Source organism: Pipra filicauda, unplaced genomic scaffold (genome assembly GCF_003945595.2).
Source record: "Pipra filicauda isolate LSUMZ 115617 unplaced genomic scaffold, ASM394559v2 scaffold482_size497672_pilon, whole genome shotgun sequence".
Classification (NCBI taxonomy): Eukaryota; Metazoa; Chordata; class Aves; order Passeriformes; family Pipridae; genus Pipra; species Pipra filicauda.
Genome location: NW_024104623.1, coordinates 421,941 through 448,411, shown reverse-complemented (window position 1 = coordinate 448,411; position 26,471 = coordinate 421,941). Strand labels below are relative to the sequence as shown.

The 26,471-nt window shown below is 54.9% G+C and overlaps 2 protein-coding genes across 6 annotated transcripts; one reads left to right on the top strand and one right to left on the bottom strand.

Annotated features, from left to right (window-relative positions):
* The first annotated feature begins 58 nt into the window (after positions 1-58).
* On the top strand, positions 59-25,653 carry LOC113983728. 5 transcript variants are annotated; one of them, XM_027713156.2, is made up of 6 exons: positions 59-242; positions 8,634-8,723; positions 14,708-14,792; positions 14,985-16,155; positions 17,477-17,557; positions 17,747-19,309. In XM_027713156.2, the coding sequence occupies exons 3-6, from the start codon at positions 14,790-14,792 to the stop codon at positions 18,592-18,594; spliced, it is 2,103 nt and encodes a 700-aa protein (XP_027568957.1). In that variant the 5' UTR covers positions 59-242; positions 8,634-8,723; positions 14,708-14,789; the 3' UTR covers positions 18,595-19,309. The 5 variants fall into 5 exon arrangements, 3 of the variants coding, with proteins under 3 accessions (XP_027568957.1, XP_027568958.2, XP_039242336.1); XR_005565479.1 differs by lacking the exons at positions 14,985-16,155; positions 17,477-17,557; positions 17,747-19,309 and adding an exon at positions 21,622-25,653; XR_005565478.1 differs by lacking the exons at positions 59-242; positions 8,634-8,723; positions 14,708-14,792 and adding an exon at positions 21,622-25,653 and having other exon boundaries at positions 14,973-16,155; positions 17,747-18,750.
* Positions 20,309-24,448, bottom strand: LOC113983704 (mitotic spindle positioning). Its single transcript, XM_027713100.2, has 4 exons — positions 22,222-24,448; positions 21,582-21,793; positions 21,134-21,172; positions 20,309-20,945 (listed from the first exon to the last, which is right to left on the bottom strand). The coding sequence occupies exons 1-4, from the start codon at positions 24,245-24,247 to the stop codon at positions 20,859-20,861; spliced, it is 2,364 nt and encodes a 787-aa protein (XP_027568901.1). The 5' UTR covers positions 24,248-24,448; the 3' UTR covers positions 20,309-20,858.
* Positions 25,654-26,471: the final 818 nt, after the last annotated feature.

Below are 26,471 nucleotides of genomic sequence, written 5' to 3'. Positions count from 1 at the left end.
TGGCCCCGGCGTGCACATTGTGCCGTGAGGGGCTGCGGGGGCGGCTCGGCCCCGCCGCCATGTTGGGTGCGGGCAGGGAAGCCGCGCGCCGCCGCCATCTCGGATGAGGGTCGCTCGTCCGCGCCGCCCCTCGGGAGCCGCGCGGGGCCGGAGGGTTTAATTACAGTCCCCGTCTGTAATCGCAGTTAATGTCTTAAGGATAAAGATTACCCTGTGAGTGAGGGAGAGAGAGATCCCGTGAGGTAAGACATCTCACGTACCTGCTGCTCAGGCATGAGGCAGATCTGTGCCTCCGGTCCCGTTCTGATCGTTTGCTGCCCGAAACAGCTCCATGGCCCCTCAGGGGCACCTCAGTGCGCAATTACATCGGCTTGTCCCACCTTAATGTTTATCGTTGCCTGTAGGCCTCACTTCTGCAGGGATTCAGGTAGATTCCGCGGGTTTGGGGCTTGTCAAACCTCTGGAAGATTTGCTTTGCAGGTGCTGGGCCACCTATGGTGAATTTAAACCGACGGTGGCGGTTTTGTGTAAGATCCTTTCTGTGGCTCCCTCAGGGTGAGCGGGGCAGGTGTGAGGGTCTGTCCCCATCCCAGGCCCCTGGATGCTGCTGGATCCTCCCCACCACCGCTCCAGGGAGCAGTTCTGCCGTAGATGAAACACTTTAAATACAGACCCATGTGAACGCTCAGAAAATTACTTTAGAGTGCAAAGGAAATTTGGGCAGTGTTTCTGCTGCGTGTCAGGTAACTCGGGCAGGTACAGACATGCATTTTGTATTCTCTTGTCTCTCTCAAGCGTACACTTGACACATGAGTAGGGAAAAGAAAAAGTTAGAACTGAAATGGTCTGTCTTCTCCCAAACCCCTGTTGCTGTGCCGAGTCCTCTGGCCAGAGCTCTTGTTTCTCAGTGGGGCAATTCTCAGAGGTTTCGGAGGCCAGGATCAGACATCACCTGCCTCCCTCACCCTTGTCCCCATCTGTGAAATGCAGGAGCTTGCCTTGGCCTTGGATCTTACCGGGAGCTGGGAACTCTGATTCCCAAATCTTTGGCTTACTGGGCTCCCAGTTAAAATCCAGGAAAAGTATGTTCTGATCTATTGCTAAAGGCAAATAAAACTGTCTGAAACCAGGTTGTTTACTGGGTCGTGCATTTGAAAGGCTCAGCTGCTGCCTCAGATAAGAGATTTACAACTTCGATGAGACAAAGAATAGGAAAATGATGGGATTATGGATCCAGTGTAGCTGAGAGCCAGAGAGATAAAGTGATGTGATCAAAGAGAGCAGGAATTTAACAGCCAACACAAGCTTCCTGCACTCCCTTGATCTGTGCCTGGTTTAAGGTGTGTTTCCCATGGAGGTGTTTCACTTCATCTTCCCTTCAGAATGATTTTATTTCTATACTGTAAGTAAGGAATCCCTCCGTGGTAGAGGATGCTGTGGAGACAGAATCCCTCCTTTTTTTTTTTTTTTTAAATGTGGGCTATTTCAATACCCCTAAAGAAGAGCCCCCTGAACATGCCACAAAGACTGAAAATATTCATTAATGCTCAGCCAGGATCTGATTTTCTAGTGGCTGCTGACATGAGTTTATGGCACATGCAGGTATCCCAGGTGCTTTCCAGGTATCTATGGTGGAACAGTGAGAGGTGGATGCCAGTACAGGATTCCTGATTTCCAAAGGCCTGTCCTCTGCAGGTGTGGTCTGACTTAAAAGACTTGTTAAGGTTTGTGCAACTCGCTCTGATTTTCCACAGTTCTGGCAGAAATTATGATTGTGCAACATTTTATCAGTTGTTTTCCTGCAACATGAAGAGAATTTTTCAGGCAGCATCTGCTCAGGGAGCAAAGTGACCAGAGATACTGTTGGGGCTTTCTCTGGGCCAAACAGGAAAATACATTTAAGAACAAGATCATACTTGATATAAAAACCCAGCGGGGAGCAGGACCTGCCCCTGTGTGTCCTTGTGTTTGTTTTGAAAAACAAACCCAGATGAAAATGGCCATGTGGAAAAAAAAAAAGAGGAGGGCAAAGGGAAAAAAAAGAACCAGTTTGTTTTGTAGGATCCTGCAGCAGCATCCCCCCCTCCAGCTCCGGTTCCTCCGCCCGGGAAAGGCCTCTGGGGCACACCCAGCTTTTCTCTTTTTGAGCCCTTCCTGCCTGTGTTATCTCTTGGCGTTTAATTCACCACTAGAGAAGAAAAACCTTCTGAAACAAAATGGAGCTTTTCCTGCCTTTTCCCTTTGTATTGTTAAAACAACCCTGCGGCCTGTGCAGGGTCACGGACACTTCTCTGCGTAACTGTGTCCTTTGCAAACTGGCAGAACTCTTCTCCTTCCTCTTCCACCCCATGTTTCTGTCAGCAGTTTGAAAACCAGAAACCCTCCTAAAACACGGCCCCAGTTCAGGAGCCTGAAGCCCTGGGCAGTGGTGCATCCTAGATGCTGGTGTCAGTGACAATTGCTTTCCTGGAAGTTCCTCTCCTGCCCCGTTAGTCCCAGAACTCTGCAAGGCCCTAAACCAGGGAACTCTTTCCCAGATAACTGCTGCTTGTGTATCCCAAAGAAACCTGGGAGCTAGAGGGTGCTTCTCTTTGTCTCTTTTATTTATTTCCAGCCCTTTTCAGCGAACACGGCGATTTTGTTTCAAAGCATACTGGCAGCTTTAGCAACGTCTTAGGGTGCCAGAACATTCTTCTGTGCGTCGCTGAGGATGCCACATCACAGCTCTGGGAGGGGTTAGTGCAGAGCGGGCGGGGCGGGAGCGGAATCCCCGCGGGGTTTGTCAGTCCAGCAGATTGTCCAGCCCTGACCCTCGGCCTCCCCTGCTCGTGCCCGAGGGAAGGAGCGAGGAGAGGGACCCACAGCCCCTCTGCAGCTGGGGTGGTTGGAGGAGGAGTGGGCACAGGGAGGACCGCAGGAGAGCTGGCTGGGTTGGTTCCAGCCCTGGGAAAGGTGCAGCTCTTCCCTGCAGACACGTGGCTTTCTGAGCAGGACACTGCCTGAGTGAGGGGGGCGTTTCTTCCACTGATCCAGGAGAGTTTGGCAGCATGGAGTATTACCAAGGAGTGTTCTGATGGTAATGGGTAAATAAAGGGGCTTGGAATCGAGCTTAATATCCTGTCAGTAATAAACAGAAGTGTCCTTGGAGAGGGACTTTTTACAAGGGCCTGGAGTGCCCAGACAAAGGGAAGTGGCTTTAAACTGACAGAGGGCAGGGTTAGGTGGGATATTGGGAAAAAATTCTTCCCTGTGAGGGTGGTGAGGCCCTGGCACAGGTTGCCCAGAGCAAATGTGGCTGCTCCATCCCTGAAGTGTTCTAGGCCAGGTTGGATGGGGCTTGGAGCCTTGTCTAATGGAAAGTGTCTCTGCCCATGGCAGGAGGGTGGAATGGGATGAGCTTTGAGGTCCCTTCCAGCCCAAACCAGTCTGTGATTCTGTGATTCCTAACCCGTGTATGGGCTCTGGGAGCGAGGTGTCTGTGACAGCTCTACCACTGCAGCGACATGAGGCCTCCTGTGCAGATCCAGAGCTGAGCAGCTGAGAAACACTCTGCAAGCCAGGAGAGCTGCACCTGGGGCACAGTTGGTGTTGCCATTGCACACTCTGAGTTCCCTTTTTACAGGGCTGCCAAACTGCAGCTGCAGGTATTTCATGCTGCAAGCACCTACATCAACTTCAAATTTCAAGTAGAATCAGAAGAGCTCACAGTTTACACCTTTCCTTCTTTCTAATCCATGACATGAGAGACTTCTCTGTATTTGTGCTGTTCCTCGTCCGTGTTATTTCAGCACTTCCCTGTCCCCGCGGCTCCTCCCGATGCTCGGGGGTGACTCATTTCCTGTGCAGGACGAACCAGCCATTTCCTGGCTGTTCAACACAGCACTTTTTTTCCCTTCCAGTCGGGGTTGGAGTGGTGAGGGTTAAGCTATAGTTTGAGTAATCCATGGTTTGATTGATCTATGGTCTGATTCACTTGTCTCTTCACTGCAGCCTTCCCCAGAAATCACCTGGCAGCACCTGGGCCTGCTCACCTGGGCCTGCTCACCTGGGCCCCCAGCTCAGTGATTTGGGCCGTGGCATTAAAGTAATCACAGCAGCCCAGCTCTAACAGTGCCATCCTTTCAGTCACTGCAAACCAGGTCTTCTCTTAATTCGATCCATTTCAGCTCATAATAAACAGGATGTTAAAAAAGAACCACAGGGCAAAGCCACTGATATCACAGCACAGATCTAAGCCAGAAATTCTAAGTTACCGCCTCAGCGCTACCAAAATTGCATATTGACATTTGAGAAATCCAGGTGATACCTGTGTTTGTGTTAGACACAGGTTACCAGAAGGCTGGGTTGGTTCCTGTATTGATTCTGTGCCCATCATTCCAACTCTTCCCTCCAACACGTGCTCCCAATTTCCTGAGCCACTCTTTATTCCCACCCCACGCTGTGACTAACTCAAGGACAGCTTGCAGCATTGGCACTGTGGAGCTCAGACATTGCCTGGCCACTGCCATGCCAGCCTGAGGTGTCACAGTTCTTTTGAGCAGCTTTTTACTGCTGGATTTTTAATTATTCTTTTAATCCTATTTGAACACTTGGATTCATCAGCCTGTCACAGACCTGGAATGTTTGGGAAGAAACTCTGCACAGTAGGGATGCTGCTGCTGGAGTCTGAATGGAGCACATGTGGAGGGCTGAACCCTGAATAATTCATACCTGTAATGATTTATTCATGCCCAGAGCTGGATACCTCCCTGTGACTTTCCATTATCTCAGAAAGAATGCAGGTTCCGATTCCACTGCCCCAGCCTGGTGCCAGCTCCTGTGCTGGACTTGGAGCAGGGGGGCTGATGTCTCTGCTCAACACAAGTGGGCAACTCCTGCCCTTTCAGTGCCACAGCCATGGCCCCTGACACCCAAACTGAAATGTAGGGACAGGTCCTTGCACATCCCTCAGAAAGGACAGTGGGCGAGCAAGCAGGTAAAGGTCTTTTCCACAGATACACGGGAACTCTGCACTCACAATGCAACATATTCTGAGCATGGAAAACAGGCCCTGACTCACTGTGATGTGACACCACAGAGCTGAGCTCACTCTCCATGAGAAATTGCAGTTTTGTTTCCCACTGTAAAGTTACGGACTCTGACACAGTTGATGCCACATTGCAGGATCGTTTCCTGCCCTCCCAGAAACTTTGCAGGAAAGTCTGGACAAAGAGCAGCAGCTCAGGCTCATCTTTCCTGCCTGCTGTGGGCTCTCAGAAAATGCTATCAGGAGAGGCTTGCAGGCCCACGCTCTGAGTTCCTGACCCGGGTGAGGATTCTGCAAGACATTCAAATTCCATCTGTCTAGAAAGACTGAAAGATGATCCCGCGTTTCAGAGACTCTCCAGACCTGCAGACGGCACTACCCCTCACTGCCTGGTGTGAAATTTCCTAATTGTTTAACCTGTAATCCTGACTTCTTTTGTCCTTGGAATAGGCTCTACATCAGCATAATCAAAAATGTCAAACAGGCTTGAGAACCTCTCCAAGTTGCTAAAAATGAACGTGAATTTCCTCCCTGCAGACTTGCTTCGTCTCTCCCTTGCTCTGGCCTCAGCTTTCTGAGTGCCTGGTTCCAGTCCCTCAGCATAGTTTGCATTCCACTGCCAAGAATGAACATTTATTTATACAAACAACCCTCCTTCCAAGCACATCTCCCTCTATCCCGGGGCAGGGAAGTAAACACCATTTCTGGTCTGTCTGTAGCTCCAGCTCTGCATTTCCTTTTTGCTTTAGTCAGGGCCTTGTTTGCAGGGAAAGCTGAGTGCTGTTCCATCACTTTGCCATGCCTCAGGTCTGCTCAGCAGTGGTCTGGGAAGCTCCTTTGCTTCCAATGATTTGATTTCGTGACCCTCTAAGGAAGGTGCCAGTTTCCCGACCAGCCCCTCGGGGTGGCTTGCTGGGTCAACAGCAGCTTCCAGAACTGGGACCGGGGGGGCTCTGCAGGACTCCTGGAGTGCTCGGCCCACCATACCTGCTGCTCTCCCAGCTCACCGTCACCTGGTGTTCCCCAGTAGGTTACTGGGCTGCTGTACTTGCGCTCCCAGCAGCGCTGTGACACTGGGAGGGAGCCCGGAGGGAACTGGACCGGCAGCTCCCAGGAGAGCAGCGCCGAAGGGGCGAGGGGAGCCAGCTGCAGCTCATGCATTATTGCTGCAGCATCTCCATCGCTCACCTGCCAGGCTCAGGGATTGTTCCTGAAACTTTAGCTCAGCCCCTCTGTCCACAGGTGTCTCCCGTTGCATCTGCCATTCTAAATGGTTATGGCACAGATGCCAGCTGACTCTGGACAGGGGAATGTCACAGTGGAGCGCGGGTCATTGAAATGAAAAAGGGCCCTGACAGACAGGCATCTGCAGAGCACCTCCAAGTGCTCCCTCAGGTGTGGAGCCTGCCTGCTGCTCACCCCTGCTGTGAGCACTGGGTTTTACTGGTACAAATTGCAGCAACATTTGAAGAGGTGTCCACAGTCTAAAGGTGTGTGTGTCCCTCTGTCCCTCCCCAGGCATGTGGATCACACGGGGGGGTGTGCCCCCCCAGCACACAGAGCACACAGGTGTGAACAGCCCAGTCAGTACTGGCTGTATGTTCCCGTGTTTGTGTATGTGGCCCCTCCATCTGTGCCATGGTTCCCCTGGAGCTGAGGGGGACATGAGAGACCCCAAAGGCAAAAGGAACACAAGGTCGGGAGGGATTTTCCAAAGGCTGCTCCTCTTCCCCAAATCCTGCGTTTTGGTGCCACATTTGTGGCTCCGTGCAGCTGAGTTCAACTGCTTGTTTCCACAGCGAGTCAAGAACAGACGTGGCCAAGCACAGCTGGCTCAGAGGGGACGGGACAGCCGCGGTCTGTGCCCGCCGTGAGCCCCATTGTGAGCCCGGCCAAGAACGACATCATTTCCCCAGGGCTGCAGCTCTATTAAACACAAAGCTCCAAATGATTTCCTACTTGGATCAAAGCTGTGTTTGTTCCAGTGGCACTTAAGTTTAAAAGGCAATACTGGGAATGAATGAATCCTCCCCAGCGGCAGCTGCTGAGGCTCAGTTGGTTTGTCAGTGCTGTAATTAAGCCATGGATGTCTAGTGTTTGCTGCCCCGTAAGTTCCTGAAGGATGTTGTGCAATGGAGCAGCGCAGGGAAGCCTTGCTCCCAGGCTAAGGGGCTTTTGCTTTCATGGTGTGAAGGCTTGCTCATGTTTCAGGTGGTGAAAGTGTTCAGAAATCTCACGGTCTGATTCCAGAATCAAACCCAGAGTCTTCTGGATCAAACTGGATCGAAATGTATGAAGGGACCCAGTGGCCTATGTCCAGAACCCTGGAATTGGTGGTTTGACTGTAGGCTAGGGTCTGGGTGAGGAACCTGCTCCCTAAATCCTTGTCTGGGTTGTACAGCAGATGCTCTGTGTGACAGACAGGAGGTGGAGGAAGCCCTCCGGAGTATGACATTAAGCACTAAAAGAACACGAAGGCGGGAACAGCAGCATGTGAAGTCAGGGAGAACTGAGAGCATTGGAGATGCCAAAGGAACAAAAGAAACCCAATATCCTTTAGAAGGTTTAATATTTAATTGGTGAGCTCTCTGATACCAGGGCAGTGAGTGTGGTGGACAATGAAAGGAGCCATGGAAGGGGTGGTAAGTGTCCCCCGTGGGGCCCCAGCACCCCCAACACACAAGCACAGAGGCTCCTTGTGTGCAGAACCATCAGTTCTGTGCACAGCTCCCTGCTCTGTCCCACAGCACTGAATTCCTGGTTCTGGGTAAAACCGGCATCGACATGGCCCAAAGGAGACTCCCACTGCGTGGTGGCAGGTCTGAATGTGCTGCTCCTGGCTGCCTCCTGTGCAGGTACTGCCCGCACCTGCAGCCCAGAGGAACATTTCCATGAGCTCACACACACTGAGTTCCATCCATCGGGGCAGTTCAGCTTCATTTTCTTGATTTAAGGTCAGGGCTCAAAAAATACGTAACAATATTTATTGAGAAAATACTTCATTTCATATTGCAAGGTGACCAGTTCCTTCTGCAGCAGAAGGATCCTTGCCTCAGGGAGGGAGTGTGTGTGGGGGGGAATTGCCCCTTTTGAGGCATTTCAGCCAAGAACTCCAGATCCAAACCCACCCGTTAGCTCCTGTTTTCTGGAATCTGTCGAGTGGAGTGATGGTTTACTCTTGCTCACACTCTGGGCAGGGTGTTAGGGCTGCTGCAGGAGCGGGGTCAGCAGCTCTCCCAGATCCCATGCCAGAGCATGTGTTTCTTGTCCAAACCAGCAGCCACGTGTGCCAGTGCTAAGGCTTGCTGCCTCTCCCAGGACACAGGTGCCATCCAGCTGTGGGGTTTTCATCTGTGAGGCTCTCAGCTCTGCTCTCAAAGAGTAGGGCACAGCAGTGGGGAGCCACTGCCTCTCACTGGTACGTCTCAGGTCCTGCTGATCCCGGCTGCTGCCCCAGGCAGCCACTCAGGGCCCACCAAAGCCGAGGGCTCTCAGCTCTCAGGGCAGAGAGCTTTGCTCATTGCTTCCATCCCACCCAAGGGATTGGCAGGCTGCTTTGAGATCCCTTTCCTAGCTAACTAACACCTCTCTCTCCCCTCTCTCCTAGGCTGCCCTGTGCCCTGGGTGAGATCCTGTCCTTTGGCAGTGCTGTGCTCCCTGGGAGGCTGCCCAGGGCGTCCACGTGATCTTGGAGCAGGTAAGGGAGACAGTGGCACTTCAGAACAAGGACACAGTAGAACATTGAGCAGGAGCCAAGGCTCCAAAGGTGGGAGCCTGCAAGTCATCCAGATGTCCCATGGCATCCCCAGAGAGCACGAACCAATATATTTGCCTGTGGCCAAAATCCTGGGGTGCTGCTCCAGGAGATATTTTGTGGGGGACAGGCACTTTGGGTTCCCTTTGGACTCCCCGTGCCAGAGACCCAGCAGGGACTGGAACAGGCCATCCCAAAGCCAGGGAGCTTCCCCTCCCCTGCAAGGTACTTTGTTACCAACAAAGTGGTTTCTCCTGCCTCCGGGAGCCATTTCCCATCACATCCCAGCAAACCTCCATAAACACCTGAAGGGCAGAAGTGAGCACAAGTGTTTGCCTGGTGCTGGTGAGACCGAGTCCTGCTCCCCCAGGCCGAGTCTCCTCGACTTCAGGGGCCTTAGACAAGGAAGACCCTCACACCTGGGAAGGAGCTGAGGTGTGGGTCAGTAAAGTTGGTCCGTATGGTAAAAGAAGTAGGTTACGATGTCCCATTGTGAACAATTACATCTAATTACAAGTCACAGATTTGCCACAATTACTATTTAATAACAAATTGCTGCCATGCTCCAGCCAGAGCGTGCCAGGGGAACACGTGAGCTCTGGTCTTTGTGGGGTGGGACAGCAGGGGAGAGGGCTCCGGCTCAGCTCAGGGAGGGGCAAGTGCCAGGCCCCGAAATGGGGGTGAAACAGTGGGTGCTGTGTCCTCCTGCCCACAGCACTGGTAGGTGAGTTTGGTCTGGTTTGGCCTGGTTTGAGTTGCTTTGGTTTTGTCGGTTGGGGTTGGGTTGTTTGGTTAGTTGGGTTAGTTTAGTAGACGGTTGAAGAAACGCCTTGTGGCACACAGTGATTTTAGTTAAACTTTAAAAGGCCGCTCAGAAATATAAAAAACTGCAATAAACTCTCTAACAATTAAATCGAACAAGGTTTGCCCCCTCTCCTGGCCAGCCCCGGTGGCCCGTTGGCTTCGGCTCTTTGATATCCAGTCCTGGCGGAGCTGCACCGGAGCGAGCCCAGCCCGGGAGGCCCTTCCCTGCTCTGCCGCGCCGGTGCCGGCCCTGGCCGGGGCTGCGGTTCCCGGCAGGAACAAGGACACGGCGGGACCGGGACCGGGAGCGGGACCGGGGGGGCCGGGCCGAGCACCGGGGGCCGAGCGCCCCCTGCCGGTACCGGGGCCAGCGCCCCCTGCCGGTACCGGTGCCGAGCGCCCCCTGCCGGTGCCGAGCGCCCCCTGCCGGTGCCGAGCGCCCCCTGCCGGTGCCGAGCGCCCCCTGCCGGTACCGGGCGGCGGCGGCGGCTCCGGCCCCGGGCGCGGGGAGCAGGAACAAAAGGGGTCCTTGTTTCACGTCGATCCCGGGTGATTTGCGAGCCCGGCGCACCCAAACGCGGCGGAACCGGCAGGATCAAAGGAGCTCGTACAGCAGGAGACACCGGAATCACCCCGTGCCCGGCGCTTAGGGGCAAACCCGGGGGCAGCGAGTGAAGCAGCAACACTCCTGCATGGCCGCCCGGGCTGAGGTCACCGACCACGGTACAGCGACAGTGGCGGGGGACACAGTCAGTCCCCACGGCCTGGCTGTGCCTGTAACTGCTCCATGCTCGTCCCAGCACCTGTCTGGGAGCAAAACATCCCGGGGAGAGCCACAGCCTGCACGTGGGATCATGAGGACAGTCTGGCCATCTGTCCCCACGGCACTGGCACAGGTGTGAGGTGCCTCCAGGTACCACCAGGGCCCTGACAAGGTGTCAGCGACGCTGCAGCGTTTCCTGTCCAGGTCACACATTTGCCCGTCACTGATTTCAGCTTTCCCACTTCCTCCTGAACTCCTATTTATAGAAGTTCATGGTTTCAAATGACTTTTTTCTGTCACTCAGGCTGGTTTGGTGACTGATCCCTGCTTAGTGACCCAGGCAATGCTGTACCAGTTGCCCATGGCTTTTATTATTGCTTTTCAGAGGCCTTGATGCAGTGCTCACAGTCACATCCCAGGCCAGTGACTCCAGAACGCAGCCCCTCAGGAGCAGAGACGGGAATCGGGGAAAAGCGGTGTCTGAATCTTTGAACAAAAAAGCTGTTGTTTAAGGAATGTGGTGCTGGAGGCCAGTGTTTGCCAGCAGGGTCTGTCTCCCGCTCGGAGCCGGTGCCTGCAGTCAGCCCCTGCCCTCTGCAGACACACAGGGCGGGGGGGGGATTTTCTGGAAGCATCTCTCAAAATGGAGGAACGGCGCCCTGTAGCCAGTACAGGATATATCCTGGGAACTGTATTTCTGCAGACAGGGCAGGAGGGGCTGGTGGAACTATGTGCGGAAGCAGGAAGAGAGCTGAAGAGGTGCTGAGAATGCTCTTGTACAGGGCAGAGGAGGAGGGAAACAAACATCTCAGAGAACAGGAAAACTGAAGTGCTGGAAAATGATGGATCCACCCCCCAGGCCTCTGCTAAGGAGGGTGGGACAAGCTCCATGATTTCTGGCAGCCACGAGCTGCTGCTGCTCCGCTCAGCTCCGTCCTGCAGCCAGATGTGTTCGAGTGCAGCTTCAGCCCTTCCTGCCCGACACGCCCCGGCAGTGCCCCCACGCCGGCCACAGCTCTGGCGGTGCCCCACACCTGTGTTTGTCCCCCAGCTCCAGGGAGGGTTTCCCGAGGGAGCAGGGAAGGGGGCAGGAGTCAAGTTTAAGCACTGCTGTTCTGTATCCTGTTGTTTTCCGACCAGGATTGTTGCAGTTTCCTGCGCTGTCTTATCTGGAGCAGGGAAGCCAGCGCTCTCCGATTCGCTGGTGTGTGCCAGTGTGTGTCCCGGGTTCTAATCTGCAAAACAGGCGTTAGAGCCCCTGAGAGGAGCCAGCTAGGGCTGTCACAGGGCAGGGGGACAGGGACAGAGGGGGCAAAGGGCTTTTAGTGCCTTGAAATGAGTGTCTTTATTTGGTGCTCCTGTTTGCACAAGGCTGTGTGTGTCACACGGGTTTGGGCCTTCGGCACACCCAAGAGGGACAGAGAGGAAGATCCCGATGGTGACATTCTCAGGTGATTCTGTGTCTGACAGACTTTACAGGAGGATAATTTTTAGAAAATGCTGAGCATGCTTTCCCCCATCCCCAAAGGCTCAAAGTACAAACAGGAAAGTCTTAAAGCAAAAAGACCATTTCCGTGTTTCAGTCAGCCCGGAGTTCAGTCTCCCCTGAAACGCTGGAGACTCCTGTGAAGTTACTTGGCCACATTTTTTGTAATACAGAGATAAAATCTACATCCACAGCACTGAGGCCTGGAAAGCTGTGCAGATGAACAGGGCCTGAGAAAGCCAAATCTTGTAGATTTAAAAAAAAAAAACCACCTTTTTTCCTCGAGTGAACCTGAATTTGTCTAACTATATGTTTTAGCAGTGCACTGAATTCCCCATGGGTTAAAAAAAATTAAATCCTTTACTGTACAGCTCTGGAATGTCCTGTTTTCAGGACAGAAAGGTGTAGGTCCTGCACACAGTGTCCATTATCAGATGGGAGCCTCTCCTGGAAGGAAAATTAACCCAGCACATCGGCTCCCAACCACGCAGACACTGAACCAGGCACAAGGCTCCAAAACAAAACTCCCTCCCCACAGGCATCCCAGGGTTGTTGGAAGCAGGTAAAAACTGTGGCAGTGATCAAGATGGATTTTTATTATTTAAAGAGAAGATAAGTATGCCAGTTCAGCCTTTGGGGGAAGGATGGGTCATTTTTCTCACTCAGCTGTGACTGTGAATCCAGGCCAATTCCACTTGCCATTCCTTTGGGGCACTCCCAGCTGCTGGAAGTGTGGGGGCTGCAGTGGGCTGAAGGGTCTGTAGCTGAGCACCAGAATCTGTGCTGGGAACTAAACAGCAAGAGAAAAAAAGGGTTTTTTTCCCGAGCCATCAGGAAGAGGAAGACATGTGTCTGGAGATAAGGAAAGATAAAAGCATTCCACTTGCAGAGGCCTGTGATAGGGATCAAGATGTTCATCTGCCAAGTCAGTAATTTTGTGGCCTTATAACCATGTGGAGCTTCCGTTCCTGTTACCTTTTCCCACACTGACTGAAGGCACTGGATTATTGGCATGGAAGTTCCTTTGAGTCTGTCCGAGCAGCTCAGCCCTTTCAGGGAATTGCACAGGCTGAACTCAAAAGATAAAACTCTCTTTGACTTCAGGAGGGAAAACAGTTCTCCCTCGAGTTTAGGTGCAGCTTTTGGGGGCTCAGCAGGCACAGTCTGTGAGCTCCCTGGCCTGGGGAGGTGGGAACAGGTCAAACACCTCTGGGAGAAGCTTGGGCAGAGCCACTTTCTGTGAGGGGTCAGGATAGCCAAAACAGCTGGTGGAGGTGACTCCCTGCCCTGTTTGCTGGCATCCATCAGATGTGAGCTCACGGGGACAGTAGATCCATCCAAGGCCTTGATTAACGTCAGGAGCTCAAAGTGCATTTGCTGCTTCCAAGCAGGCTTTTATTGTCTGATTTTTGGTTAAAGCAGCAGTAGATTTCTGTAAAAAAATGCTCTGTAAATCCTGGCTTTGCACATTCCACATGCTGGCACACACAACAAGCAAGCATTCAGGCTAAAATTATCCATGCTATCATTAGGCAGGAACACATGGACTGATGGAGCCTAAGTGCAGAAGAGAGCTGTGCTGTTGTGCTGCAGGCAGGCTCACCCCAAAGGGAGCAGTTCCTGTGCTTCCCAGTCATTCCCTGTCGGGCACCTGCGAGAGGTGTGACCTGTTCCCTTTGGACAGGAGAGCCGGTGGGTTGGGCTGGTGGTGGGCGGGCACTGAAGGCCCCAGGCGCCAAGGACGCCGGGCACAGCCTCTGCCCTGGGGCCGGCACTCCTGCGGCACAGCCGTTCCTGCCCCAGTGCTGCCAGGTCTGCCTTCAGTGTAACCCACACTCCTGAGATAAATCCCTGCGGACAAGCACCGCGTTCACAGATTACAGAGCAGCCCTGCAGCTGTCAGCCGGGATGGGCTTCTCCCGTGTTCCACAGCTCATGGGAGAGCAGGAGCCCCGGGGCTGGAGCTGCCGTACCTGGCAGTGGGTGCTCAGGTGTGCTGGGCTGTGCTCACTGACAACCAGCCAGGGCCTGTTCTCACCAAGAGCTGTGTCACATTTAGGCCAGAACTGCTCAAAGAACCAGTTTAGACATGGTTCCTGTGTCCAGTGTTTTCAGCCTGGCTTCTTTTACCTCCACTAATTGCAAAGCTTTTAATTAATCATGGCCCGAGACACCTGGAGCACAGGCTCCACTCCGGCCTGTGAGCGCACGGTGTCAGTCACGGAGGGTGACACGGTGTCAATCGTGGAGGGTGACACGGTGTCAGTCACGGAGGGTGACACGGTGTCAATCGTGGAGGGTGACACGGTGTCAGTCACGGAGGGTGACACAGAGACAGGGAGGAATGTCCAGGCTGCTACATGGAGCCTTCCAAATAGATGGGAGAGTTTCAGATTTAGTCTCTAGTATAAATACGAGTTAAATGTGCAAATCCTTCAGTTGGGAAACCGCCTCTTGTTACTGTTTGCACAGTCAGAGAATGTCAGATGGAACCAGCCTCGCTATTCCTGGTTCTCTCTCTGCAGTTCAGCGCTCGGAGACACAGAGCTTGCCAACCACAGAGTGCTGAAGGAAAAACTCACAGAGTTCAGTTTGTAAAATCCTATTTTCAGTGTTTATATTTCATTTCTGTTTTGTTGGTGCTGCAGAGGCTGATCCTGCAAATATTTACTCCAGTCAGGTTTTGTGTTTGGAGTTCCTGGGAACCCAGGGAGCTGAGCCCAGGGAGAGCACGGGCCTGAAGTGGTCTTTGTTCTGGGCTGAGCTTGGAGAAGTTCAGTTGCCTCTGCTGGTCAGGGTTTTTTTAATATATATATACACATATATACACATATATACATGTATATAGACACATACATGTGATAATTATTTCAGGTGCTGAGAGAGAAAGGCCATTCAAAGAGTCACTTACTGATCTCCACCTGAGAGAAGGCTCAGCGACACAGAAAGCAGCAGCATGGTGAGTGTTCTGTTATGGCATAAATGATCCCACAGGCAGAAAGAATGAACAAATTGGTTTGTAAAAGGAATCATGAGAGGAAATTGCCGATCTACAATTATCACTCTATTGGGGAGGGACAGAAACAGCCCCAGGACTGCTCTTCTCTGCACAGCCCCTCTCACTCATGTTCTTTCCAACATGCCTTTGCAGAACAAGAGCTCTGGTGATGGAGAGTGCAGCAAAGCCAGTTCCCTTCACACAGGTCTCTCCAAACTTGTGATCTGGGCACACAGTCACGGGACCATATGCAGCGAGATCCCAGCCCTGGAATTTATCCAGAACACGGGGCACCTGAGCGGGGACAATGCTATGCTGTGGATGTGCAGAGTGGGACATGCCTATCACTGGCAGTATGAGAAGTTACATGACAGAGACAGAGAAGGGACTGAGGCTGTAGGAAGGAAAAGGAGGCCCCAGTTTTCCAAGGCTTCGGCAAGGGAAGATAGCTTTGGGGAAAAGAGGCTCAGGCTGACCCCATCATCTTTTGAGAGGGGTCAAGCAGATGTTGGGAGCACAGGGTCATGTGGCAGGTCCCCAGGAGTCACTCAGCAGAAGGCTGACACAGCCTATGCAAGGCATAAGAAGCCATCACCCAGAGGGAGTCAGAATACCAGGGAACTGATGACACCTTGCTCTGCAGCAGAGCAGCACTTGGCAGGCGCTGGGCTCCAAACTGGTGGTCAGAACGTGAAGCTCAAAGATGACGATGACGTACTGATCATCTCTGACGAAGAGCAGTGTGTGGCAGTTAAAGACAACCAAGGAGACAGAATCAACCAGAATAATGTGTCAGAGCCACCTACTCAGGTGGATTTGCAGATGCTCCACTGCCAGGAGTTGGCATTTCACCAGCCAACAGCCCCTCAAAGATCTGCCTTTGCCAGCATGGCAGGGCCACCTCCAGCCCGTGCCTATGTTCTGCAGTCCCCTGTCAGCAACCTGGAGGACCCGGGCAGGAACATCCCGAGGCTGGGTCATTTCACTGCTGCAGGGCCCACGGCTGAGACTTCCAGAGCGAGGAACCCCCCGGGGTCAGCAGCACCAAAGGTGTGTTTCGAACCTCTTCCTGTCTCCAGCACCGAAGAGAAGGCCCAGCTTGAGTCATGCCCCTTGGTGACATTCTTTAAGTTCCAAGCCACTGCTGATGTCCAGCAGCAGCTCCAGCTGAGCCCTCCAAAGCATGGCATGCTAGGAGTGGACTCCAGCAGGAATGGCACTGAGAATTTGGCAGAGGAGAGCGAGCCGTCGGGATCCAGGCAGGCACCTCATCCTTCAGCCTTCCAGAGTCCAGAGAGCCATCCACCTGCAGCCTCAAACAGAGGTAAGAGAGCCCAGAGTTCTGTGCCTGCAGGGCTGTGGGGGTGTTCTTTTAATCATTTTCCCAAAATAGCAAAGGAGGGCGAGTTCACATCACTGCCAAGATCTATTCTGCAGCATCTAAATAAATCCCTTGGATTTGGGGCACTCTTGTTTCTACTCAAAGGGACTAAAAAGATCCCTGCCTGAAGCAATTAGCACTTCTGTAGGAAATGCCCTTCCCTGAGTTACCCAAAGGTGTTCTTGGCTGCAGCCTAGCCCCAACATCCCAGTGTTGAACACTTTGGTCTTCCATTTTATGTAGGATCCCCACATGGAACATTGGCTGTACTTGAGACAGTCTCTATGGGAAACTGGAGCCAGAGATGGGAACTCGGGTCTCAAGAGAAGGAACCAAGGGGAAGTAACTTAACCCAGAGAAATTGTGGTTGAAGCCCTGCCTGCACCAAAGCCAGCAGCAAAAGATCCCGGCGCTGGCAGTGGCAGAGTGTCAGCCCTGCATGGGAAATGCCAGGAGCTCCATGCATGGCTTTAGTCCTTTCAAGAATGAAGGTTTTCCTATGCACTGTCCTGCAGCGTGGGGGCCTGGGTACATGCTTGGGAAGGGCAGAGGGTGCTGAGGCAGCATTTGGGGTCTGCCTGTGATGTGCTTACACTGTTGGTGCTGGTCCTGAACAGGGTTGGGGTTACAGACACTCGTGTTCCTTGTGGAGCCACAACCACACAAACTGCCACAGTTGGCTTTTGGGAGCATTATTTGACTATTTTCATAGCTGACATCAAGCGTCATCTGAAGGGACTGGACATTCACCTGGGAATGTCTGTGTAGTGTCTGTTCCTGCCAAGGTAGCTGGCTCATGGCTCAGAAGAGGCCTTGGCATTATTGATTCATGAGCCATTGCTCTCTGCACCCAGAGCAGTCAGTACAAAACAGGCCAGAAACCCAAACCAGTGGGACAGGGATCAGAGAAATCCACCTAATCCATCCACAATATGTCAGGATGACAACTAAGCCTGTACAAAAGAACCTGGTACAAAAAGGAGAACCTATAGATGCTGGCTCACAAGCCCTTTCCCATCTCCCCCTCCTCAGTCCTGGACAAGTCACAGGCAAGCAGATGGAGCTTTCCATCAATCCAAAGAATTAATTTCTCACGCTACATTGAACTAGGTAGATGTGGTATTGCCATGGCAACTTAAGAGAGAGCCCAACTGGAATCCTGGCAATCCTTTAAACAAAATAATAATACACGTTTACTCACCTGTTTGTTTTCCCTCACCATCCTCCTCAACTTTTGGTTCATGCTTTTATTTCATGATGACAGGGAAATCTCCCTGTCTGGCGGCGAGGAGGGCCAGCAGCCAACAGAGAGGGAGCAGGAAGGAGCCCAGCCCTCCCTGGAGAGGTGGGTGCTGTCAGGTGCTGCTGGTTGTGGAGAACACAAAACTGATCCACAGCTCTAGGGGAGGGGGTTTGAGAGATCCTGGCCCCCGAATGGCTTTCAGAAGGGAGGTGGACACCATCCTGCATCTCCTCGTGTTTTACTGATCTTTGTGAATTCTCGCTGTCTACCAAGCTGTGTCTTAACTTTCAGGTGTTCTGCAGAAGCAGGAGAAAAAGAAAAACTGTCCCACTAGTGATATAAAGGTGTTCAAAGACTGGCTGATGTTGCACCACCCCTCTGAGACACGTGAGATCCACACGCTGCCACCTGAAGACCTCGACCGCTACCTGGTCTCATTCTTCAGCTCCACCAAGAGACAGGATGGCACGGATTTTTCTGCCCATTCCTTTGGCTTCTTGCAGCGCAACATCGAGCGGTACCTCAAGGAGCACAGCTACCAGTACAACGTGGTGAGAGGGCTGGAGTTCAGGGCCTCTCAGGAAGCTTGGAAACTAAAGTATCAGTGCCTGTTCCAAAAGAAGAGGGAGGAACAGTGGAGTATTTTGGAGAACCTGACAGATGAAGATGTGGAAAACCTTCGTAAGAAGGGAATTTTAAACAGGATGGACCCTCAGGGCTTTCTGCACCTCATGTTCACCAGCATTGTTAGGGGGTTTGGGGCAAGCACCCACCGCCAGAGCCACCACCTCTACTGGGGACAGCTGGTGCTGAGGAAGAGTGAGGGAGAGGTGGAGTACTTGGAGTGGAAGGATGATCTGAGCCCAGAAGGAAACAAAGGGGAGTCAAGCCCACGGCTCTTTGCCAAGCCTGCTGATCCAGAGAACTGTCCAGTCACCAGTTACAAGGAGTACGCCAGGAGGAGGCCACCGGACAGCCTGAAGGACAACGATGCACTTTACCTGGCTCCCAGGTCACAGTGCTCCAGCTGGGATGAGGTGTGGTACTTCAGCAAGCCACTGACAAGAGCCAAAATGGAAAAGATCTTGAAAGTTATTACCCAGCAAATCAGAGGAGCCGTAAGGAAGCCCAGGCAATAGAGGTGTCCCCTCAGCTTTCCCCCTTAAACCACTCCAAGGCTCCTCTGAAACAGAATCCTGTCGTGATATTTGGTGTAGGCTGAGAGCAAACATCCTTCTGCTGGTCTTTGCCTTGGCACTGCAGGCACTACACATCTGCAGCGCCTCAGCTTCAAGGTAAATTCCTCTGTTGTTCTTTCTGTTATTGGAATTGATAATTCAGTGAGTTAATGAGAATTTTCGGTTTCACGTTTGCAAAATGAGTTAATGTTCTACTGTACAGTCAGTGCCATGAGAAACCACCAGTGCTGACATAGAGGTCTTGAGGGTGGCACAGCCCAGCCAGGAGTGTCAACTGCACCTTCGTTTTGGGGGCTGACACAGCTCAGCCCGGGGCACAGGCCTGCAGGGAAGGATGAGCAACACGAGGAGAACGACGACGTTGCTGATCCCCATCTCATGGCATTGCTTCCAACAAGGTTCAGGTCATTTCCCTTAGTGAAAGATTCATAGATTGCAGAAGTTGTTTTAAGAAGTTTTAAGAAGTTATTTAAAGTGTCTGACAGTGTTGAAAGGTTTTATGGTAAGTGGTTTCCCTGGAGTGCAAAATGCAGCTCCCCAAAGGCCCTGGGAGATGTGCCGAGCTCTGCTCAGGGCTGTTCAGTGCCTGTTACATTCCAGTCACGTTGTTGGTTGCATTGTTGACAGAACCAAATAAAAGAACCTTTAGCTCAGTCCTGTCTGTCTGTTCTGCCAGGTTGCAGCAGGTGCCCTGAACAGCAGGTGGTGGCTCCCTGAACACCAGCGTGTTCCACGTTGTTCCCTGCAGTGTCCCTGGAACACCAGCATGTTCCATGTTGTTCCCTGCGGTGTCTCTTGCTCCTGGCCTGGTGGTGCAAAGCTCTCCTAGGGGGAGTTTGGGCCCTTTGAAGCCCTACCAGCCACCTCTATGGTTTCTGAACAAGGCCTTGGGGGCCAAGCCCTTTGCCAGAATCGGTCCTGTTTGAGGAATTTCACACCAGCAGATAACTTAGGGATGTTTGAAGAGACATAAAAAAAGACAAACTCAGTTTGTCCAAAGTGCTGGAGGGCGTCTGCCTGTTCCCCTAATGCTGCTGAGCCCTGAGGGCATCACAAAGGCCCCACGATGGCACAGCCATCCCAAAGGGCCCACCAGTGCCCAGGTGACCCAGCCGTGGGCACAGCTCTGCACCCCTTGGGGCCAGGCTTCTCTCAGCTCTGAGACCACCACTGGTCTGGCTTTTTCCTCCCCTGTGCTGATCAGTTTGGCCCACACCTGCCAAAAATACCCGGTGGCACAATCAACCCCCTCCAACCTGTCACAGCACCTGGGCCCCTCCAGCTCCCTGGGGCTCCACCAGGAAACTCCCCCAGTCAGCACCCACAGAGTGGGGCTGGAGTCCCAGTGGGGTCTGTGCAGGGACCCTCCTAGCAGGGGCAGCCAGGCACAGACATTTCAGTGTGGTTGGGGTCAGACAGGACCTTAAAGCCCCCTCGATGCCAACCCCCAGTGCCATCCCCACCCCAGGCCGGGACCCCTTCCCCCAGCCCTGGGTGCTCCCAGGTCCAGCCAGTGGGACCCTGGTGCTCCCCGAGCCCAGCAGCCATTGGGCCCCCCAGCCACAGCTCCCAGCAGCCCCAGCCCCACATCCCAACCGTGGGTCTCTTCCAAAACACCAGTGCAGAACCAGCAGAGCAGGTGGACAGAACAGGCTGGGAAGAACAAGAGAGCAACAACTCTTTAATAAATTAGCAAAATAAACAGCATTTATATATATATTTATATTCAATTGCTGTGTCTCCATGGATCACAGGAGTTAAGCCAGTGTTGATTCCCCAGTCTCATGGCAATGCTGATCCAGAGGCCTCAGTCCAGGTATCCCTGAGGCGATGTCCGGCCTCGTGGGACCTAAAAACCTGAAATCACTGAGAAATAAAACAGCTTTTTTGTAAGCCAGAGACACAGTTCCCAAGGGGCAAAGTGAATTACCGGATGATTTCACCTGGCTGACTCCAGGTGGAAGTGATTAAAAATTACTGATCCAACTTTTCCCCTCTTAAGAAAATAAAAAAAAGTGTTCCCCCACAGGGAGGGGGAGGAAGGAGCAGATCTATTGCATGGAAGGATTATCAGTGACAAAAAACCAGATTGATTTGCAGGGTACATGTCTCCAGTTGTTGCAGTGGCCAGGGGTGGAACTGATTGGGCATTTTGGTCACGAGTCAGTCGATCCCAAACAGGGTGAGCCCCGGCCCAGGGTCCCTCAGTCCTCGTCGCGGACGTACTGCCCGGCCTCCCAGCGCTGGGCCATGGCGCTCTTGTGACGGGTCACTCGGGTGCTCTCCACCACCTGCAGAGACCAGAACGCGCAGGATCTTTGTAAAGAAGGGATTTTTATAATCAATCTGTTTTGCAGAGCTGCCCCCTGCCAGCCCCCCAGCCCGCTCTGCTCAGTGCAGTGCCCACCCAAGGGGAGTGGGGGGGAATGGGGTGTCAGGGCAGCGTGAGCAGAGCCCCCCCCTTCCTGAAGGACTTTACCTCTGTGTTGACCTTGTCGATGGGTTCTATGCCTGCATACTGTGGAAAGGGGAAGACAGGATCAGATAATGGCAGCCTGGCAGGGGAATATCCAGAGGTGGCTGGATCCAGCCTCCGGGGTGGTCAGAGGAGGGGAGGCACACGCAGTCGTGCCCTCCCCGGGGTGAGGGAACGGTTCAGTCCAGGTTCCCCCCAGGAGGAAGCTGCTGCTCCTCTCCAGTCCCACCCAGTGCTGGCAGCCCTGAACAGCACGTGCAGCCCTGGGGAGCTCACACGGCCCCTCACTGGTGCCACTACCACTGGGTCTCCCACCAAGCCAAACAGCTGGACCTCCAGCTCCAGGTGGGAGCCAGAACAGCCACCTCCAGCTCCAGAGCCACCAGTCTTCTCCTGGGCTCCAGCCCCACAACCACATGCTGCCCAGAAAGGGCAGGGTAGGCACATTCACCTTTCCATCCTCCTTCACCCTCCTCCTCCTCTCTTCGCAGGGGCTGGAACGTGACGAGTCCGGGGTGGGGGTCTCCGTGCTGCCCTGGGAGGAACTGGCCACTCTCAGTGGGGTGAAGGACGACATCAGCCCCAGGATCCCCGTCTGGTGTGAGGCAGGAGTGGAGACAGGAGACCCAGACACCGAGTAGCTGCCACTGGCACCTGAAGCAGCTTTGCAAGAAAGAATTGGGGTGTGAGGCACTCCAGGACCGCTCCCGGGGGCTGGAGACCCTCTGGAGAGCCAGGCCCCTGCCCCAGACCCACGTCTGCAGCAGGTCTGGCAGATTTGGTCACAGCTGGGGCCCTGTGTCTGGGCCCCAGCCAGGGACTGCAGGAGCTAGGAGGGGAAGTGCATGAGCTGGGCCCTTCCAGCCCTGTTTGCTGCTGTAATGTGACACAAAGTCATCAAGCCCTGAGCAGCTCGAATCAGAAGCCATGCTGCTCCTGCAGAGCCTATTCCTCCTCAGCAGCAGTTCTCCTGCTGACTCCAGTGTGTTGGTATCAAGTTCTCCTGGGACAACTTGCTACCAGCGCACAGGAGCCCTTATGGGCATCCCACAAGATCGTTGCTCTACCACTCTGCCCCTCTCCTCCCTTACCGGAGCTGTGCCGAGAGCGGGAGCCCTCCTGGGGAACACTGTCTCTGTAGTTGTTCATCAGCCGCCGCCGCTGCTCCTGCAGCTCCTCTTCCCTCTGCAGGTCGCTCCGGATCTCCTCCTCAATCAGTGCAGACGTCTGGGGCTTCCAGGTCCGCAGCCGGTACTGCTCCTCCCGGCCGTCCTCCCTCCGCAGCGGGCTCTGCGTCCCCATGTCCTCCGCAAAGGAGACCTTCGGTTTCCAGAAGGAGAGGGAGAAGTACTCTCTGGGCAGGACAGCAGTGCCGGTGGGGCTTGGGGTGGAGCCGGGAAGCTTCCCTCCCCAGGAATCCTTGCTCCCCCATTTGCTGGCACTGGCGGAAGCGTGCTGGGACACCGAGGGCTTCTCCCGGCTCCTCTCGCTGACGGTGAAGCGCGGCTGGGACAGCTGGAAGTGCGCGATGCTCGCTGTGTAGCTGGGACTGCTTCTCCTGCCCCTGGTGTCTTCCGTGGGGCTGGGGCTTGAGGGCTGCTCCGCCACAAAGTCCTTAACCCAGCTCCTCCGCTCCTCTGCCTGCCTTGGGGCCGTGGACTTCTGCGGGGGGGCTTCCTCCTGCTCAAACACCCTCCTGCGCTCGTCCAGCTCCTGATGCGTCCCCCTGTCATACGCCCCCAGAAGCCTCCCTTGCCTCTTCAGATCTTCCTCTCGCTTGGTTTCCTGCTCAATTTCCCTCTGGACGTAAAGGGAAGCACGGCCTCTGTCCTTCCCTTTCCTGCCTGGGCCGGGAGAGCCATGAAGGGCGAGGACAGGCTTGGTCTGGATCTCCACCAGCTCGCTGCTGGAGGTCAGCCGCTGGATACCCCTCTCTTTCCAGAGGTTCTCCTCCCTCTCCATCGCCATGCGGATCTCCCGCTCGATGGGCGTCTCACTGCTGACCTTCGTCTCCTTGCCCAGCCCGTTGCTGCCAGCCCTCAGATCCACGAGGCCGCTGAAGGTCTCATTGGAGGCACTTCCATCACTGCCGTAGCCTGTGTTGGCTTCGTTATACATCTCACCCAAGCCGGAGTCCAGGTCCTCTCTGGACAGTGCTTTGGTCAGGCTGGACATTTTCACAATGGGATACGACCTTTCAATGTGAGCTTTTCTGGGACTATAAACCTCCTCCTTCTCGGGTGTCTTGTAGGACACATTGTAAACCTGGTAAACGCTCTTGTCCCTCCTGCTCTGGCTTGATGCACCGGCACTACCATAACCTCTCACAGCCTTCGTGGCCATCTCAGGGCTATGCCACTCTTCCCTGGAGACTTTTGTCACTGACTCTGGCTTAGGGGATATGGCCTGCTGCCCTGGGCTGAAAAAAGAGCCTGGGCTGGTCTTCTCTAGCATCAGAAACTGCTGCCGAGCCGCGGAGAAGTTGATCTGCTCTGTGTCGATATTGTCAGGGTCCACAGGTGTCGCAGCCCTGCCTGGGGAAGGTTTGTCAAAGCTGATGGCAAAGCTGGTGGTGACACTGCCTGCATGCCTGCCTTCACCCTGGCTGCCCATGCCAGTGCTGATGGAGCTCAGCTCATCCATGGAGCTCCACCTCTCGGCAATGGTGGAGCTCTTCCTCATCACCTGGCTCCGGATGACCTCCCTCCTCTCGTCCTCAAGCTCCCTGGCTTTCTCGGGTGAGATGTTGGGTGGAGGGACCCTGTACACGTCCTGTTCCTCCTCATCATAGAGCTTCGAGGGTTTCCTCTCGCCCCTGTAAGCCCTGAGGTCGTACAGGCTTCCCGACTTCACCACCTCCAGCTTGGACTCTCTGTCCGGGGACGGGGTCCAGACATCTTTTCCACCCTCCAGGAAATATGAGGGTGACTGGGACCTCCTCTTCCAACCATAGCCATTTTCTACCCTCTGGGTGCTGTGTTGAGTGGAGCCAAACACATCGTCGTCACTGTCAGCCCTCAGCTCTGCCAGCGAGCCGGTCTGGTGCCCATCGCTGGAGTCAGGCCTGTGCGAGGCCTGTGGGAGCTGGAACACCAGATGTCTGGTGACTCTGTCCATCTCCTGGGAAGAGCCACCCCTCTGCCAACCTGTCTTCGGACCGGGGCCGCTGCTCAGCTTCAAGGTCACCCACGAGCTTCTGGCTCAGCAGAGGCCAAGGGGCCGGACCTGGCTGTCCCTGCAAGCAGGAGGGGAGAGCAGCCGTTTAGAGCAACAGGAGGAGCGGAGGTCAGGGCACAGCCCCTCTTCCAGCCTGGTACCACTGTCCTTGCTGGGGACAGACACCAACCTGCCCCGTCTGGGGCAGGAGCAGGCAGAGCACAAAGCACCGTTCCCAGTAGGAATTGCCACAGAGCCCAGATCCCCCTCCGACCTCTGTCCCCCAGCCTGGGCACGTTCCAAGGGTGCACAGCCAAACCTGCCGCAGGTTCACGGCACCACCAGTGGCAGCGAGACCACAGCCACGGCCCGGCTGGGCATCGCCCTGGGCCTCTCCACATGCACGGGGCAGGGAGGCACCTCCAGCCCCTGGCGGCACCAGCAGGGAGAGGTGGCAATAGAGGCACTGAGGCCACCCCTGCCTGGAATATCTCCTCGTGCATTTACAGGAAGGAGCCTCCAAGCAGCCGAGCTGTAGAAACAACTGGGTCATAAAAGTGGTTTCATGGCTCATAAAACGAGGGGACTTTAACCCCCCTGGCATGCAGGGCGGGAGTGAACGGCCCTGACCTTGAGGTTGATGCTCCAGCGCTGGCTGGGCCAGAGCCGACTGGGACAGCGGGTGCCAGGCAGGGAGGGGCAGCACAGGTGGGTCCCCATGAGGCAGCAGCTCTCACCGCACCTCAGATGCCATCCCGGCCCCAGCGCCGGGGACACCAACGTCACCCACGGACAAGCCGGGCGTGCCCAGAGCCAGCAGCACATCCTGTCCCGCTGTTTGCCGAGGCTTAGCCGCAGCCTTGCTGTCACCCGTCACCACTCCTGGCTGGGCTCCGTGAGCCCCAGCAGGTCAGGGTGTGTCACTGCCGGGCACCGCTCTGGAGATCTCACGGCCTGCTGGGAGCATGAGGCAAAATGGGAGCAAGCCCACGGTGATGCCAGGGCCAGCCCAGAGCTGCTGTGGTACTTGCAAGCACAGCTCAGGGTGAGGCTCCCCAGGACAGAGGCAGATGCCTGGTGCTCCCCGTATCTGGAGCATCCCAGCTCATCCCCAGGATGAGAGCACTCTGGATATGGCTCCTTCCTGCAGCAACACTGGTGACTGAGCTTCCCCTGCTCACCTCCAACCCTCCTAGGATGCAGCGTCCTCCCACAGGGCAAGTGGGGTTGGGCTCCAGTCAGGAGCTGTTTAGGCCTTTCCTGGATCTCATCAGTGGCACCTGGGATGTCCTGGCTGCCCATGCCCAGCCCCGGTGGCTCAGCCTCTCCCCTGCAGCTGTGCTCTACTGAATTTCCCTGTAATTCCCCTACCTGTGATTCAGTCTTTCATTTCCCCCGGTGACCTGGATAGTGAAAACCACCTGACCACACATCTTACCGTGTTTGGGGTGGTCGAGGTCCTGGCTGGAAGGGGACACCCCCCCGGGGAGCGCTGGCAGCTGGCACAGGAGGGGAGCAGGGAGGAGGAAGCCAGCTGGGCTCTTATCAGGGCTGCTCCACTCGAGCGGAACGGCCCCTCCCAGAGCTGCGCCCAAATCCATCCACCTGGCTCAGCTCTGTCCGGCGCTGAGGGACGGTCGGGGTTCAGGGGTCCTGGTCATCCCCCCTGGGCCAGGCTGCCCCCAGCCCAGCCAAGCACCACGAGAGGTGCTGGCCAGAGCAGGTGGCATTGCAGCACCCGCCAGTCTGGCCTGGGCCCCCCCACTGCAAGGAGACATCTGGGGCGCTTTCCAGGGCCTGCCTGTGCCAGGGGTTCTGCGCAGGGCTGCAGAGCTGCAGGGCCTGTTCCCGCCCTGTGCCGGTGGCTGCGAGCACTCCCAGACCGACCGACGTGCGAGGCGTGTGGCCAGCGTCCCTCCGCCCGCCCACAGGCCGCACCAGCCCTGCCTGCACACCCTCGCTGCCACCGTCCCTGGGTGGGCACCGGTCCCTCCGAGGCTGGGGGACACGGCGGCCCCCCAGCACCTGGCACTGCCCTCACCCCCGACCACGCTGCACTTACTGTCCAGGAAGCCGTCGGGGCGGGGGTCCCCATGCCCCGAGGAGGCCACACAGGGCACCCAGCTGAGCCGTGTCTGCTGGGGAGTGGCCGGGGTGGCAGCAGTGGGGGGCGGGGGGGCCACGG

Coding starts and splice junctions, on each gene's coding strand:
- LOC113983728 (XM_027713157.2), top strand. CDS start 14,973: ATGCCTTTGCAGAACAAGAGCTCTGGTGATGGAGAGTGCAGCAAAGCC. Junction 16,156..17,476: donor ACCTGCAGCCTCAAACAGAG/GTAAGAGAGCCC, acceptor TCATGATGACAG/GGAAATCTCCCTGTCTGGCG. Junction 17,558..17,746: donor GCCCAGCCCTCCCTGGAGAG/GTGGGTGCTGTC, acceptor CTTAACTTTCAG/GTGTTCTGCAGAAGCAGGAG.
- LOC113983704 (XM_027713100.2), bottom strand. CDS start 24,247: ATGGACAGAGTCACCAGACATCTGGTGTTCCAGCTCCCACAGGCCTCG. Junction 21,173..21,581: donor GGGTGAAGGAGGATGGAAAG/GTGAATGTGCCT, acceptor CCCTTTCCACAG/TATGCAGGCATAGAACCCAT. Junction 20,946..21,133: donor TCGACAAGGTCAACACAGAG/GTAAAGTCCTTC, acceptor TGGTCTCTGCAG/GTGGTGGAGAGCACCCGAGT.